This window comes from Catharus ustulatus, chromosome 3, assembly GCF_009819885.2.
Source record: "Catharus ustulatus isolate bCatUst1 chromosome 3, bCatUst1.pri.v2, whole genome shotgun sequence".
Classification (NCBI taxonomy): domain Eukaryota; kingdom Metazoa; phylum Chordata; class Aves; order Passeriformes; family Turdidae; genus Catharus; species Catharus ustulatus.
In genome coordinates, this window is record NC_046223.1 from 100,743,715 (window position 1) to 100,761,617 (window position 17,903).

The window sequence follows — 17,903 nt, forward strand, 5'->3', positions numbered from 1 at the left end:
GTGCCTTCTTATAGGTCTCAAAAAAGACATTTTTTTCTTTTAATTCAAGGTCAGAGTTAAGCCATTTTCACTTGGGACTTAAGCAGGTCCGTAGCAGAGGCTCAGAAAGAGTTTGGTGAACACAGAATTTGGGGTCTGATTCTGAAGCTTCTACTTAAGTGAGTTGTGCTGTTAGCTTTTTGGAGATAAGTGATATAAGTAACATCCACAAAACTAGACCTGTTGTATAAGACTTCAGTAACATCTTGACTAGTTTTACCAGTGTCTACATCAATTGAAAAAAATCTGTTTTCCATCAGTCAAGTAAAGCCATTAAATCAGATCACGTCTGCTTCTGTTTTTTTCACTCAAGAGAATGACATTCTTGTCACACTGCTAACAGAAAATAGTCCTGGTTTAATACAATTCTTCTTTTTGTTTACTTTTTTATCAACAGGGGAGGCTGGAGAAAAGGGGGAGAAAGGTGCTCCAGGTCGTCCAGGCAGAGTTGGACCTCCAGGAGAAAAAGGTAACCTTGATAAAGAAGATGTCTTGAAAGTAGTTTCTGAGAAAATGCTGCTTTTTCTTGTGAGATGATGATGATGGGGGTCCATGCTCCCTTATCCAGGTGACTAATTCTTCCTTGGGCCTTTCTGTTTACTGCTGTCATGGTTTAACCCCAGCCAGCAGCTCAGCCCCACGTAGCCACTCACTCACATCCCCTGGTTTGGGTGGGGACAGAATCAGAAGGGTAAAAGTGAGAAAACCCATGGGTTGAGATAAAGATAATTTAATAGGGAAAGCAAAGGCCACATGCACACAAGCAAAGCATAACAAGGAATTAGTTCACTGCTTCCCAAGGGCAGGCAGGTGTTCAGCTATGCCCAGGAGAGCAGGGCCCATCACACATAACAGAGACTTAAGAAGATGAACACCATCACTCTGTTGCTTCTTCTTCCCCCAGCTTTAATACTGAGCACAATGCCAGAGGTCAGGGAATTTCCCTTGGGTCACTTGGGGTCTGTCCTGGCTGTGTTCCCTCCCAGCTTCTCGTGCACCTCCAGCCTCACTGATGGGGTGGGGTGATGAGCAGAAAACGGCTTAATCCTGTGCAAGCCCTGCTCAGAAATAATGGATATATTTCTGTGTTATCAACATTGCTTTGGTCACAAATCTCAAATATAGCACCCACTGAGCTATGATGATAAAAATTAATTTATTTTAGCCAAAACCAGCACAACTATATGCACTCATTTGTAGATTAAGTATTACCTTTGGTTAAAAAGATATATTTTGGAAATAAAAAAAAATTTGATTTTTAAAAACGGTATCTATGAAGAAAGGCATCATAATGTTTCCTTCATAATTTACCTGCTGCAAATGAAAACCTCATATTAGATCAGAGGGAAAAAATTAACGAGGCTCAAATTTCTTGTTTCTTTTTTTTGGTGAATTTGAGCACTCACAATATCTTAATTAAAACCATTGAGGGAAGGCAGTAAGCCATAATAGGCAAAGATGAGCATGAATGTCCTCACTTTTTTTTCGATATGGGAAAATGGTGATCAAGTTGTTTGCATTGTAATTCAAAAATATTTTGAACTCTTGAGAGGAATGGTGCTCAACAGTGTTCGCTTATGCAGCTCAGAGAAACAGCATTTCTGTCTTGCAGGAAATTCTGTCTTTTCACATTTGTTTTCCTCCTGAAGCAAGGAAGAAATTTGACCTTCATAAGTTTTCCTGGACGTTTCTGTTCTGAAAGGTTCAAATTAGGAGGAGTCAAATCCTTTGATTTCAATATTGAAAGATTGACATTCCTGTCATTAGAAGGTTGGAGTTAGTTTTTACTGAACTGAGTTTACAATCTTTCTTTCAAAGCAATTGTAGCAATAATTTCCCTATGATGATGCATGATCCATTATGTTGCTCTTTTAGGCAGTTATGTAAGTCTGATACTGATTACCCTGGGACCAAAATCCATAGCTAGAGCTCTTCCTCCTACAATGCATTGAAAAATTTATAGCTTTCATGAGGTGTATGTGTGTGTTCAGTCAGTGTATTTCGCTTATGTAAGCGTACTTTCAAGGGTGACTCTTTGAAAAAAAAAATTTGGAAACTAAAATTTTGGCTCTTGCAAGGCAATGCAGTATGAAGTGAAGTATTATGGAATAATTTAGGTTAAAAGCTTGTGAAGAACTCGTCTAGTCCAATCTCCTGCTTCAAACAGGGCAGACTTCAATATCAGAACAGATTTCTCCAGACCTTGTCCAGACTTTTGAAAATCTCCGAGGATGGAGATTCCACATGCATTTTGATCAATCTGTTTCACTGGTGTAATTGTGAAAGACCTGTTGTAACTTGTAATCATTGCATTTTGCCCTTTCTCTGTGTGTCTCTGAGAAGAAAAGGCTGCATCTTCCCTAGAAACTGCCTGTAAGTAGTGGAAGACTGCAATCAAGTCCCCCCTTACTTTTCTGTATTCCAAGCTAAATAAAACCATCTTCCTCAGCTGGACTTCGGTTAGCTTCTTTTAGGGCCTAAAAATCACTGGGTCTTCTTAGGCAAAGGAATTTTTTTACCCAGCCATTGGTCAGACTTCATCAAAGCATCACAGGAAAGGAACTTAGGATCTGTCTGAACCTGTGATATTCCTGTCCACACAGTTCTGCAGCTTGTCGAGCTCCTCCTGGCTGGCAGGGCCGTCCTCCAATGACCAACCATTTCTGCCAGCATGGAGATCTTCTACTTCTTCCTCTCTTTGCTCCCTAATGAGTGAAGCTTTGTTAGCAGCTGCTGGTAAGACTTTGGCAGCCTTGCAGCACAGCCCTCTCAGCAGCCTTGAATGCCATGCGGGCAGGACCATGGGCTCATGGACATCCAGCTGAAGTAGTCCCTCGCTCAGTTGTCAGCTGCCAGGAGTAGCTTGTCCTCCCCAGATCTTTGCTACCAGCCATGCAGAGCTGGGAGGCCAGAGAGCAGACCTTGCCAGCAGAGACAAAGGCAAAGAAAGCACTAATTGCACTAATTGGCTCAACCTTCACTGTGTCCTTCAGCATGAGGTTGTCTTGACAACTTCTTGAGAACCCCTCTCATGCTGTCCTGCATGTTTCTCTATCTTGCATTTTGTCATGTCACTCCAAAATGCTTTGGACCCTCTGAGATGTGGAGGTACTCTTTTTCAGTGAAGGCAATCTATGATGTAGCATTTCATTTATTTATTTTATACTGCAAAATTGCACTTGTTTGGAAAATAGTTCTCATAAGGTGTGCTTGATTAATGCTAATTACAGTGGTAATTTTCTAGTTTTTCATACCTGCAAAAGTCCAAAATTCTGATTAGACTGAAAGAAGAAACATTGAAGTGGAAACTTTCTGCAAGAAAACATAAATGAAACAGAAAAGAGATTAAAGAAAATTGAATATCAATGCATCCTATATTGGTATTTTTCCAGGCAGTACTTTCAACTAAACACAGGCAAAATTTCTTGCTATTTCTGTAGCAGCATGTTTTTCTGCTTTCCTTTTTGCATCCAGAAATTTCTACAAACAAGCTCTTGTTTAAAATAAGTTCTAATTAACTAGTTTTTTCATTAGTACTGTGCATTTTGTGGATATTTGTCTTCATCAACTCCTTTCCATAAGTACTTTGTCAAAGAAAAAACACAGATACCTTAAGAACAATTTGGATTTTGTGGCACCACTTTTCAACATGATACTATATCAATTATACTTTGAATGTCAGTGACAGGATAAGCAAACAGACTTCACAGATGTAATTTCTAGTCTGTGGAAAGGACACAGAAGACTATCCAACTTTGAACTGGAAAAACCTTTCAGTCTCCTGACCTTTCAGTCTCTGGCTAACCTTCACAGACTGTATGTAGTGAGCAGACCTGTAGCTAAGTTCATGCATAAATACTTTTCTGTACTCTTGAGCTGCATGAGACTGAGTATATTCTCTTCCAGCAGAACAAGGATTTTCCTATTTCTTATCCAGAAGATGGAACATTCAGATAAAAATAAAATATAACAACATGTTTGGCAAAAATCACTTCAATTTGCCTTTACCCCTAAAAACACCCATGGACAACAACCCTGCTCCTATACAATAGTCTGCTGAATTTCAGTCGGTGTGTTAGCGTGTGTTCAAACCCTTGTATTTTTCTTGCAACCTGATAATTTTTGTCTTGATCTAATATTTGGCTCCTTCTGTTGGTGAAAGCTGCTAAATTTAATTTTATTTTTCTCCTCTTGTTAAGTGATGGTTTACATGAGGGAGAAACTGTAATCCTTCTGCCACATTTGTAGAGTTTTCTATTTTTGATCTTAATTTACATTATCAAAATCACACTAATCTCTTTTCTTTTCTTTTCTTTTTTCTTTTCTTTCTTTTCTTTTCTTTTCTTTTCTTTTCTTTTCTTTTCTTTTCTTTTCTTTTCTTTTCTTTTCTTTTCTTTTCTTTTCTTTTCTTTTCTTTTCTTTTCTTTTCTTTTCTTTTCTTTTCTTTTCTTTTCTTTTCTTTTCTTTTCTTTTCTTTTCTTTTCTTTTCTTTTCTTTTCTTTCTCCTGTCTTTGTTTCATTTTTCTAGCAAGTTCATGTTCAAGAAAATGTATTTAGTTTCTTTGAACCTCATAGGTGTATAATAACCATAAAATTGCTTACGAAAGAAACTATCTTCTTATGGTATATTTGACCTAAACAGCTCAAGATCAGAAAGTGTTGCAAATGTTTTTATCATATCCTTTCCTCATGATATTTTCAGATTTGGTAACTCAGAAAAATTAAAAACTAAAACTTTCTGGTGCTTATCTGAAATAAATCTTGCTCCTGCTGTCCTGATGCTTCAGGGTGACATCAGAAATACTGATGTCTTTGGGTGCTGATTAAGGTTAAATTCCACTTACTTTTCTCATTGCTTTTAATTAATTGTATAGGTCAATTATGTTGCATAGCATGTCAGCAGAATATAAAACTGTGTTGGCCTTATGTAAAGCATGGAGCACTGGGTCAAGTACAATGGCTGTTTCAGACGAAAGCAGTATGTACTGCAGTGCAAGTTTTGGGCTGTGAAGTTCACAGAATTAACTTTCCCCACTTGCACTGATGGCTGTACTGTGCTCTCCCATGCTGGGAGTAAACTCAGTTATTTAAATAATAAATTTAGTTATTTAACTGAGTCCTGGTGCAGTCTGTGAGGCCGTAACTTCCATGTTTTGAAATTCCACACAAATAGCTCAGGAACAGTACTGTCCTGTGAATATTCCAAGTGCCTTACAGCAATCAAAATAAGGAGGGCAAAGTGGATTTACAATTGGAATGTAACATCAAAGGAATAGAACATTAAAAGTACGTTCTTCAAGATATTTCAATTTTCTTAAAGCCATAGCCATTTAAAATGTATATTATTTTAGTATTTTAATTTCAGCCTTTATGCAATTGTATTTAATTTATATACAACCATAGTGGCATGTGATACAGAGTCACATAGTGTTTGTGGGCTTGGAATTCAACTCTTTCTACCTTAGCAGAGTTAACACAGTGAATTTGGCTTTTGTCAGCCTACACTTTCCTGGGCAATTCTTGGGCATATTGTGGGAGCTAACACAATGAGCAGCTTGCAAGATTATCCTAGCTTGAAGAGTAAGACAATTTAGAATCATGGAGTGTCCCATTCTTGACTACCTGTTTTCACTGCCAGGGAATAGTCCCAGGCATTTAGTTTACTAATACAGGCACAGCCTCTTAAGTAGAAGAGAAGACTCATTAATTTAACTGGATTGGAGCCAGAGTGCTCAGTCATTTGTATAATCAAATTCTAAAAAGAGGTAATAATATCTTAATTTATATTTTATTATTACTGATTGCTCATTAATATGCAATCAATCAATCCTTTGCATTTCTGAGTCAATTTCTACATGAATTTATTGCTCGCTAAGGAGTGCTGCAGGCAGTATTCCATGTAAAAGTCCTGACATTGACAGCTGTGAATTCACAAAGTGGGTATCTGGTTCAAAACTGTCTTACAGTTTCACCTGAACTGAATAGGATTTTGAGAAAATCTTGCTAAACTGAGCGGGCAAAAAGGTGGCAGATGGGCTTCAATGTAAATAAATATATTGCCTAGGGAAATTAGGGATGCATGATTTAATCCATACTTAAATGATGCCAAAACCCCAAACTGTCACTTAAAACTCAAGGACTGCTCTGAAGTCATTAGCAAGAGTCCCAAGGCCAACAGAACATTGCCCATCATCACAAAAGGATGACAAAAGGACAAAGGACAAAACAGGAAGCTTCTTTTTGCAGCTGATTTTGTTCAGTACAAAAGCCGGACATACACTGTCTCTGTCTCCCAAGAAGGACTTGAGAGGTGAGAGATGGGGACCAAAAATGTGAGAAAGAGGAGCTGCCTCATAAGGAGAAACTGGACAGGCTGAGTCTCTTGCATTTGTACAAAGCAGTCTGAGGAGGTTGTAATCAAGATTACAGAATCACCAGATCCCATCATACCTGAACTAGGAGGCACTCTCTGAAGCTGCTGGGGACAGATCCAGCAATCCCACCTGCAGATAAGGGCTGTGGTTGTGGGGTCTTCCTGTACTGTACCTTCTACTGCCACCGCAGGACACAAGGTCTTGGACTAGAGGGACCACTGGTTTGAAGAAGTTTTGTACTGTGTTGCTAACATAATTCTAGGAAAACAATATTTCATGAGGGCAGTTGCTTTTCTTTGCTTGCCTCCAAATAGAAACTCCTCCATTCAGGAATGTACCATACTATTTTCATTTTTGTTTTGAAAGTACTTTTAAATCCTTTAAACTTTGTTGCTGCCTTCCTAGATTAGATTTTTTCTCACTAGCTTTAATTTCCTTTGCAAATTTTCTAACTATTCTAATTTCTAGTTAGTATAGATTGATAATAGTTTGTCTTTTTTCCCCCTCTCCTCTTTGTTATGCAAGGCTTTAAGAGTTTCACTTTGTCATTATGATACCTGTCTAACATGAGTGGGATGGATCACTACTTGAGAGGTGTTTATTTTCCATTGCCTAGTGTGGGAGTTTAGATAAACATCTTAGACTAAAACCCCTACTTTAAGATGGCTAATGCCAGGTGAAATTGATTTGCCCCAGCTATATAAAATGCCTCTTGTGATTATGCAGTGTTCATTCATATAAGAATTTAACATTGTTGGTGACACAGATGTGGGATTGAGTTTACCCTCAGCAAGTTTGCCCACATCACCAAGCCCTGTTGCCCCATCAACATGCTGCAGGGAAGGAATTCCCCTCAGAGGGACCTGGACAGGCTTGAGGTGGGCCCGTGAAGTTCTACAAGACCAAGTACAAGGTCCTGCACCTGGCTGGGGCAAACCCAAGCACAAATACAGACTGATCAGAAAACGGATTGAGAGCAGCCTGGTGGCAAAGAACTTAGGGGGTGTTGTTTGAAGAGAAGCTCAGGGACCATGGGCCCCTGAAGCCAGAAATCCAACCACACCCTGGGCTGCACCAACAGCAGCGTGGGCAGGAGATTGGAGAACAATTCTCCCACTCTGCTCTCATGAGGAGCCTGGCTGGAGTGCTGCATCCAGCTCTGGGGCACCCAACATGAAATGGACATGGACCTGCTGGAGCAAGTCCAGAGGAGGGCCGCAAGGAGGATCAGAGGGATGGGACACCCCTGCCTTGAAGACAGGCTGAGAGTTTGGCTTCTTCAACATGCAGAAGAGAAGGCTCCAGGGAGACCTTAGAGCATTTTCCAGTAAAGGGGACCTACAAGAAAGCTGGAAAGGGACTGTTTACAAGGGCATGTGATAATAGGACAAGGAAGAATGGCTTTAAATTGAAAGAGAGCAGGTTTAGACTAGATATAAGGAAGAAAGTCTTTACTGTGAGGATGGTGAGACACTGGAACAAGTTTCCTAGAGAAACTGTGGATTCTCCATCCCTCAAAGAGTGTCAAGGGTATGTTGGGTGGAGCCCTGAGTAAACTGGTCTAGTGGAAGATGTCCCTGCCCATGGAAGGGGGTTGGTACTAGATGGTCTTTAAGGTTGCTTCCTACTCAACCCGTTTCATGATTCTGTGATAAGATGTAACCTCATGTAGCTACTGTTCCCTCACCAATCACAGACCTTCATTGGTGTGCATAATTCAGATTTTTCAACGTAAAACAATTTTGTAGCCTGTTGACATATTTGGAATTTTCTGATTTCCAGTTGTCAATAGGTTTTTTTTTTTTAATTAAGTGTCCTGAATGTAGATTACTACTATAGCATAGTTATATCCTATTAAAATATCATTCTCATTCAAGTCAGGCTAGCTATTTGCATTGGAAATGCTGACTGCTGCAAGACTGTCGAGGTGCACTGGGGGAAAGGCTTTTTAATCTTGATCTATATCTTATGTTCTTTTTCTAAGTATCCTCTGCAGATACTTGCTGTCAAAGATGGCACTAGATTCAAGAGGCCTTTGGTGTGGATTGTACACTTCTACTTTCCTTGTTAGGTAGGTTTCTGTGTCAAATCATGAATTTGATTTGATTTGTCTTAAAATCCTTAAGTTTGTGAAGAAAACTACTGCTGTCTTCTTTTTAACATGACTCAAATTTGTCTGTGACATGGTGAATTTGCATTTTGGATAGATTTGTCTTTGATGCCTTTTTCTGTTTCTAGGCAGGTTTAAACTTTCTTGTCTGTTCCAATTAATTCTGAAGAGATTGCCCATACTCTATGACCCCCATTTATAGTATTGTGCAGAGTCAAATCCCCCATTTTTTCACTTGTTTTGCAGCCCACCATTCATCTCTTCATTTCTTCACTTGTTTGTAGGCCTGGAAAAGTCACCAAGCAGATAATTTAAAATTTCCTTCTCTTCAGTTCCTTCCCAAATCCTTTAAATCTTCTATAATTGGTTCCAGTGTATGCCACCTTCATCTGAGAGATGGCAGATGACTTTCTTCAGTTCTCTATTCACTCTTTGTGTTTGATTTCCTATTTTTGGTCTGTGGAGACTTAATTTCTTTTATTGTCCCCATTTCTTTCCAGCTTTCACTTCCTGATTTCATTAAGACTCCTCCGACTGCATTTTTGACAACCATAGGGCCACTAAAAAGGGCTTTACAAAAGGTATTAAAACTTTTGAAGCCCTCAAGGCAGATGGGTGTCTCTTGAAACTTTGTGATTTATTCTGCAGAAGAAGCAGAATAAGCAAGCCCCTGAAGTGGAAGCAGGGGTTAGTCACTGTAAGAGAAACCGAAATGTGAACAATTCTTTTAATGAGGAAAGGAGACTTAATGTATGTCTTCATTGCTTGAGATAACACACTTTCCTTCTACTTCTGAGTAGAGCACATAGTTTTACTGTCTGTGACTAAGAACAAGTTCATTTGCTGGGCAGTTTCTGTGAGAAAGAAAATGAAATAATTTAATATATTTTATTTATACATTAGACCTATGAGTTTATTTAATTTCAGGTAAAGCAGCCTGAAAAGAGAAAGCATTCAAACATCTCATAATCTGTAATGGTAATCCCAATTTATTAATATGCAAAGCAAGAGACATCATTTTGAGAGCAACATGATAGACTGATTACTAGCTGGTACTTCCAGTAGGAATAGATAAGAGAAAAATATTTTTGGTTTCTGGTGAAAGCCTGTGTCCACTAGTGCCTGAATTTGATACTTATTAGAACAAAGGAAAATCATTGATTGTAGGACTTGCGAATAATTAATTAGACCAACAAACCACACACATTTAGCTTCTCTCAGTTCGGAGGAGATTGTTTCTTTCTTGCTCAGGCCATCAAGTGGCAAGTGTTGCTTAAGACTTCATGGAGTAATAGAGATAACATTTCTTAGGCCAGCAGTGATCAGTTTATATTCTGAAACTTGTTATTGATTCCTCTTTTAAGTTAATGACAAAATGGGTCATAAAATTATCCAGCTTTCAAAAATACATGTCCAGCTGCAGTAGCAATGGGGGGCAACAGATCTTCAGTTGTCAGAGATCCACAACTGAGGCTGAGCTATGACAGTTTGCACAAGCCCATTTGCTGGATCCTTATGGTGGATTTTCCTCCTAGCTTGTCTCATTGCTTCCTTGCACCTGTGTAGTTGACCAGTGCATAGCTGATGTTGCCTTCAGCAAAGAAGCAATTTTTTCAACAGTCATTGAAAACAGCTTCATAAATATTTCCTAAAGCAGTCTTGGGCTTGGATTTCTGCAGGATGGGAACCTCAGAAGGCATTAATCCTTGTAGTCCCTCCATACCGCCTCTCCTTTAATAGTGTGGTACAGAGGGAAACTCATCCCATATGACAGTATTTACATTATCTAAATGAGTCACTAAACCCAAAGCCAGCCCTCAGTTACAGTGGAGTCACTGTCTGAGATGAAATGTCAGTTGTGCTTGGATCCTTTATGTCTTCTCAACTCCATGATAGTTTTAATCTGCTGATCTGTGTTTGAATGCAACAATCCTCTTTATTTTCAACATAATTGTCATGATCAGCTGAAGAAGTTTGCAAGAGCTTTTTCAGTGGTTTTCAGCCAAGAGCTATTGACAATTGCACCTTCATGCCTTGTTAATGTCAATTGTTTAGCAAAGATAAAATCACTGTCTAGGTTGCTACGTGTAAGTTCTTCACAAGGATTGAGCTAGACCTCCAGAGTTCAATGAATATTTGGGATATAGCATGGTTTTTTTCATTGTAAAAACTGATATTGCAAACACAGTATAACACAGAATGAATCAGACTACCTTGTTACCTTGTGCCTTTCATCCTTCTGTTATGTACAGGAGAAATGGGTGACAAAGGACAGAAAGGCAGCATAGGACGGCATGGAAAAATTGGTCCTATTGGTTCAAAAGGTATGTTTAATTCAATTGTTCCTCCATTTGTGTTTCAGGTGAAAAATGTGTGATCATTTATGTTTGAGAAAAGTTTAGGGGCTTGAAAAATGGCTGGCGAGTCTCGCAGTTTGCTTTACCTTAGTAGGAATTTTCTTACACTGTAGTCAGCCAGGTCACTGAGATCTCTCAACCAGTTATCTTTTGCTGTGACAGTAGTATATTTAGCACTGTGATTATCCTGTTTTGAGGGTAAATAAAGAACTTTGCACTATCACACAGGTGTGGACAGTTAAAGCAGTGGGAAGATGTGCCGTATTTTGACAGGCTTTAAAGAGCTAGAAGATCTGTTTTCTTGTGTTGACTACTCCATAGGCTTCCTATGTGACTTTGGTTAAATAATTTGGACCAGTGTTTACCTAATCATCTAGATTATGATTTGAAATTTAGGTATATCCAGCCCTTTGCCTTCTACAGCACCTGAATTTACTGGTTCTGTGAAGTTTATGAATGTCAAGGAGTGTATATTGTTACATATTATTTGGGTTCAAGTTTCATTGGCTTTGGCTGGCCTTTACTGTGGAATGACTAGGACAGAAAAACCTTTATTTTTGCTTGGGCATATTTCTACTTTCCACACTTGAATTTTACTAGAGAAAAAATAGATAAGTGCTAAATGCACTATTGACAGAAAAGGCTGCATTAACATTATGTTCTTTTTCATGTCTTCAGGTGAAAAAGGAGATAATGGTGACATAGGACCACCAGGTCCTAATGGTGACCCAGGTAATCCATTACACACCTTGTTTATGTGAAAGACTTGTCTTCACTAAAAATGCATCTGTTTACATACTGAGGGAAATAAGTAATGATTTTTAATAGGTACTGTGATATTTTCAAATGACTTTAAATCATTGAAGTTGCAACAGCTGCTGGACTTGTGATGTATGTGCTAAAACAGTATGTCATACTTTCTCAGAGGAGTAATCTCTCCAGAAGTCTAGTGGGAAGTGAAGTCAGACTGTCTGTATCATTTATCACCAGGGCAAAAGGATGTCTCTGTCTTACAGTCAGCACAAGGGAGAAGGCTGGATGCTCCTGCCCCTTCATGGGTTATGGTTATAGGAGCAGGAGATGGTCAAGAACACAGATTGCAGAAAGGGTCAGGTTGGAAAGGACCACACTGGGTCACCTGGTCCAAGCTCTGCTCAAGCAGGGTAATCCCAGAGCACATGGCTCAGGGTTGGTCCAGGCAGTTCTAGAATATCTCCTGTGAGGGAGTCTCCACAGCCTCTTTGGGTAATCTGTTCCTATTCTCTGTTAAACACAGTAAAGCAGTTCTTCCTCATGTTCAGGAGGAACTTCCTGTGCATTAGGTTCTACCCATTGCCTCTGTCCTATTGCTTGGCATCACCAAGCAGAGCCTGGCTTGGTCTTCTTGTCACCCCCACCTCAGATTCTTGTATGGAGGTATATAGATCTCCCAGAGGTATACAGCTGTTCTAGAGAAACAGCCTAGCACAGGAAGTGCAAGCCTTGCAAGAGTGGTAGGTTGGGATTTGACTGAATTCATCCCTTCCTGACAGAGTGCATTGGAGGTGCAACAGATTAGATTTCTCATGAGAACGCAATTTGTCACTCTAATTCCTGAGCCAGCGTGCCGTGCACCTGGCCAGCCTGCACAGTTTTGCAGGGGAAGTACCCTGTGCTTAGACTGCCTTACACAACTGAGCTGAGTAATTAGGTAGTCCAATGCACATTCTAATAATTACATAAAGAACTGCAAACTGTAATAAATGAAAACAGTAATTGATTCTCATTTTGAGATTTGTGGTCAGAGATGTGACAATTATCCTTTTAGTACTCACATTCAGATTATCTTTGTCAAACCAATACCAATTTGGGTTAATAGATGGTTTTCTATTGTCTAATGTTATTGTCAGAAGTATTGTAAATTCTGTACTTTCAAAAACAGAACTGCATTTTGCAGGTAATTATGTGCATTATGTGGTTGGAATTTAGGATCTGCTGTGATATGTTACTTGGGAAAAATTTGCAAACAATGTTTTTTGCTGCGAAAAAAGTCTGAGAAAACCAAAGAAAATAATTTTATTAAAAATGGGAATTTTTGGAAAATGTTTTTATTAAAAAATATTGTGGGGTTTTGTGTTTAGTATAGTGTTAAATATTCAGGGCTGAAGATTCGTAGGAAGTGAACTGAGCTATTTTTCACAGGCCCAGACACCCCTGAGAATCATATAACGGTGTAGGGTAGTGAAAGCTCTAATTTTCTGTCTGTTACTTGCAAGACACCTTTCTCCAGGGCTGCCACACTGGGCCTTTTCATAAAAGTGTTGAGATGATTGTTGAAATAAGGTAGCTTTTTGATTTGGGTGTATCTATATCATTTCACAGGCATCCCTTGTGAATGCAGTCAGCTAAGGAAGGCTATTGGTGAAATGGATATTCAAGTAGCCCAGCTGACGACAGAACTAAAATTCATAAAAAATGGTAGGTTAATTTTACATAGCTGTTCTCCTTTCCTTTTGCCTCATTTTATCGGTGTAATCGCTCGCAAAGAGCGTCACCGCTCCACCTCTGATTTGTGAAACTCTTTTGGGGTGTGCAGTACTTGGTTTATAGAAACGCGAGTGCTCACTTTTCAGCACTGCCCTCCCCCGCAGCTGTCGCCGGCGCGCGTGAGACAGACAATAAGATCTATCTGCTGGTCAAGGAGGAGAAGAGGTACAAGGAAGCCCAGCTGTACTGCCACGGCAGAGGAGGCACGCTGAGCATGCCCAAGGACGAGACTGCCAACAACCTGATTGCCTCGTACATCAACCAAGCTGGGCTCACCCGAGTCTTCATTGGGATCAACGACCTGGAGAAGGAGGGGAATTTCGTCTACTCCGACCGGTCGCCCATGCAGACCTTCAACAAGTGGCGCAGCGGGGAGCCCAACAACGCCTACGACGAGGAGGACTGTGTGGAGATGGTGGCGTCCGGAGGCTGGAACGACGTGGCGTGCCACATTACCATGTATTTTGTGTGCGAATTTGACAAGGAAAATGTCTAAGCTGCTCTGCTCTTTCTTTATTCTAAGGAGAATGTTTAAGATGATTGTACGAGTTACTCCGTGTTTAGAGAGTACAAGCGGAATTTTGCAAGTGCGCGGCGTCAGAGTTGTACAGCTGTAAATACAGTTTAGGTATTTTGAATATCAGAATTTACCCTTCAGAAGGGAAGAGCAGTAATAAGGTATAGCTTGGTTGGTTTGTTTTTTTTAATGTAGAATAATATGTCTATTTAGATTAAAATGTGCTTTTTGGGCTAAATTTTGCCCTTACAACAGTTAGCAAATGTGATTACATGATCGTAAAGGAAGGCAGAATTTGGCTTCTAGTTGTTGGAATGGTTAGAATTAGATTCTTGATATTCTTTTATCTTAGTAAAATTTTTAGTTATAAATGCTAATTACTAGTAGTGCTACAGGGATATTTTGGCAACAAGACATTTTATATACTCCAGTTAATAAGTACAACTATTGCTGTAGGTTTTTTGAATGTTACAACTCCTTTCTTTTAAATTTTTTTTTTTCAACTGGCCAATGCAAACCAAAAAGTTATTATTCCTACCAATTTTGTAATCCTTCTTTATTAAACAGTTCACAGATATATGGCCAAGAAGCATTTAAGTAAATTGAATTTTAGTGCTGAGAGAGGATAAAGTCTAGTGGAAGGTGTCCCTGCCCATGGCAGAGGGGTAGAAATAAGTAATCTTCAAAGTCTCTTCTAACCCAAACTATGCTATAATTCCATGGTTCTATGCTATGACAACTCTTATAATTGAGTACTTAAAGAGGGTTTCCATCCAGATGGTGTTTTAGGGTTGGCTAAATGTAAAAGTAACAATTCGATTTTCTGCATTCCTTAGTTGAAAAGGATTCAATGCATAAAGTATTTCAGACCCTAAATAATTCCCTAAAGTAAACGTTTCACATTTTTTAAAGATAATCTTGGTGCATCTTGTCACAAAACAAGCAAAATACCAGCCCTCCATAATTTAAGGCAGACTTCATATATATGCAATTAAGCTCACGAAAACACATTAGCTATCAGTTCCTTTTAGTAAGAAAACAGCTTACATGTTTACACAGATTGTTAAAATAATCCCCTGAAAAGCAGAAAAGTTTCCACAATTTTCCTGATTATGTATATAGCAGTAATAGATAACTTTGCACAAATAATTTATGTACCAAATTTACAATTGCACGTAATGGAAAATGTTATGTGTATTAAAAAACCCCAACAAAACAAAACCAGCATAATTTCACAGAAGAAATCTTCCCAGATCCAGTTGCATGCCACCTCATCTCACTGTTAGGCAGAGAAAAATCTACAAAATCTCTGACTGTGTTTCTTTAGGAGTACCTTGCACAGTGTTTTAAGATGATTTTTAAGGATAACTAATCCTTGCATAACATTCTGATCACAATGCATATCTGATCATCATGGCAGATTGGCATATAGGATATCCACAGTGGATTTGGCATATGGTCCCAGAGATTTCCTTACAACATGGAAACCAGCTCCTATCAACTCTGCTGTGCTGTGGCATGTAAACAATCAATGACCATACAATGCTGTTCGTGCCCACAGACACTGACATTATTTGATTTATATACCTAAGAGAACAAACTCTTTTGCTTGCCATATTTACTCTGTAAATCTCAACCTTTTCTATATATATATGTTTGCTGTTAATTTTGAAGATCACTAGCAGTACTATAATATCCTATAGTATTTCGTTATCAGCCCAGCTCCAGAGCAATCACTCAAAATGAATGGATCCTTTGATTGCTTTATTTTCTTTTAATAAAGATAGGTATGATACCTGTGTGTTAGTCATTCTTCCAACTGCATATTGAAATCTATTAAATAATGTGAATCACTTTCTGTGCTAATATTCAAAGACTCTATAGAATTTGCAGGGAGCTAACAATTCCAGTAGAGCAATTTGTTTAGAGTAGTGCCTTTTGAATATCATGATTGTTTCCTGCCTGCTATAGAAATCCTCAGAAACCATTTAAATCTCGAACATAGTTTTGTCAAATCATTGTTGCTATATTAAAACAGTCCAAACCTGTGAAACAGATATTTGAAGCTCCCCCATTATGTGTGCTGAAGTTGCAGTTTTTCACCTAGGTTTTGAAAGTTTCTACTGTATTGTTCAGTTTCCTCAGAAAGATTAAAAGAGGCCTTTTAGGCAGAGGGGAAGCTTTTTGAGATGCCAAATGCTCCTATTTTAGCTGAAGTCACACTACATTTTAAAGAGTGCCCCAATATGCGGAGCATTTAAACAGTCTCAATTTCTATTACAATTTAGGATAAAAAGTAAAAGCAGTGGAAAAACCATTTATTTTTCCTAGTTTTCACGTTGTTGAGGATGTTTTTGGGGTTTTTTTTTTTTTTTTTTTTTTTTTGCAATGCTTGGTATGTGAGGCAGAAACTAAATTAGTTTAATTGTCAAATACCTGTACACTGGCTGCAGCAGCCCTTATTTCCCCATTTGGGGAAATGAGCAAAGCTAGTGTTTAAGGTCTCTAGCTGCCCTTCAAGGGGCAACAACAGCACATCTGATATTTACCCCTTTGAGGAACGGGGTGAGAAATGATGGAGGCATTGGAAATGAATGAGCCCTTCATAATTTCTTTCATCCTCTAGTTGCTGATGCCTGTAGTTAGACCCTTGCTGGAGGCAGAAATCAATGTTGCATGTAGTGCTCAGCCAGCTGACATGCTTGGTAAGGTTTCCATTACTCTCCCTGGAATTTGGAACTATTGTTTTTTTTAAAAATGAAATGAGTGATAAGTTAATTTTACTTGGGATGTTTTCCATGTGCATTAAAACCTGTAGTTGTAATACAATTACTCATTTTGTGTAGCTCTGCAGAAGCATTTGGAACATGTCTGTCTGGCAAACACAGGTGTTTCCCAGACTATTCTTATATGCTCTATTTTTGATTGATAATTTTTCCTCACAAATATATCCCCATAGCCCTTATTTATTTTATTCTTGAATAAAGGGCACTATGTGGCATTTTAAAAAGGCAACAATAGCAGGGGTTTTTTTTGTGTAGTCACCCATTCACATTTTTGAATGACTTCTTCCCATAAAATGTGGATTCCATTCAACTGTACTCTGCACCTCTAGCTGCTGTTGTAGTATTGATGTCATGGCAGATGTGCAACCCCTTTGGTAAAGGTAAAGCATGTGACTGGCTGAGTCCAAGGGGAACTCCACTGCCTGTGAGAGCTCTGACTTGCTGTGGACATCGAGGGAGAGCACTGGATCCTGTCTGATCCTGATCACCATCCAGATTTGCCACTCCACAACCTCACTGCTTGGTGGGAAGTGCAGCTCTCACTTGCCTTGTTATTCTGCTCAGCTCCTGGCTCACCATCCCTCATGAACCAGCTGCTCCTCACTGTGCTCTGACAGCTGCCATGATTATCCCTGGAAATATGGGTTTGTTACAGGTTTGTTAGCAGCAGAACTTCTCCCTGACTGAGAGTTTTAAACATCCTTATATCACAGGGAAGAACTGTAAAAAAATTAATATTCATATGTGGAATATAGAGCATCCTTATTCATGAAGTAAAATGGAGTACTTCATTTTTCATAAGCTCAGGAAATGCCAGTTCAAATATGCTTTGCAAAATAGCAGCTGGTTGGACCTTTTTTGTTACAGTTCTTGATGAAAAGCGAAAGAAGACGATATTAAAATAATTTTAATTGTAAAAGATGATAAAGGTTCATGTCAGAGGCAGACTTTTCAAGTAGACATTTTTCAAGATGTTTACTTTTAGAATTTTTCAGAATTTAATTTCCAAGTCCTAAAGCTTTGTTTTGACCCATAAAGGGATTTGATTTTTATGATGTTGTTCATATGCTTTACACCATGTCAGTAACAGTGATCTCTATAATGTTTGAAATATTTTGTTTTATTCTTTAGGTCTTGATTTCCAATGGGAACAAGTTCTCTTTTTGAGACTTCTGTTTGCCATGCTGAAAGACT

The 17,903-nt window shown here is 38.8% G+C and overlaps 1 protein-coding gene across 1 annotated transcript in view; it reads left to right on the forward strand.

Moving 5' to 3' along the window:
* COLEC11 (collectin subfamily member 11) overlaps window positions 1–15,665 on the forward strand; it is a 41,816-nt gene extending 26,151 nt beyond the window's left edge. Inside the window, exons 3-7 of the mRNA XM_033053703.1 lie at window positions 437–508; window positions 10,776–10,847; window positions 11,559–11,612; window positions 13,242–13,337; window positions 13,511–15,665. Coding sequence (XP_032909594.1) covers window positions 437–508; window positions 10,776–10,847; window positions 11,559–11,612; window positions 13,242–13,337; window positions 13,511–13,902 — 686 coding nt within the window. The 3' untranslated portion in view covers window positions 13,903–15,665. The remainder of the gene's footprint in view (window positions 1–436; window positions 509–10,775; window positions 10,848–11,558; window positions 11,613–13,241; window positions 13,338–13,510) is intronic.
* Window positions 15,666–17,903: the final 2,238 nt, after the last annotated feature.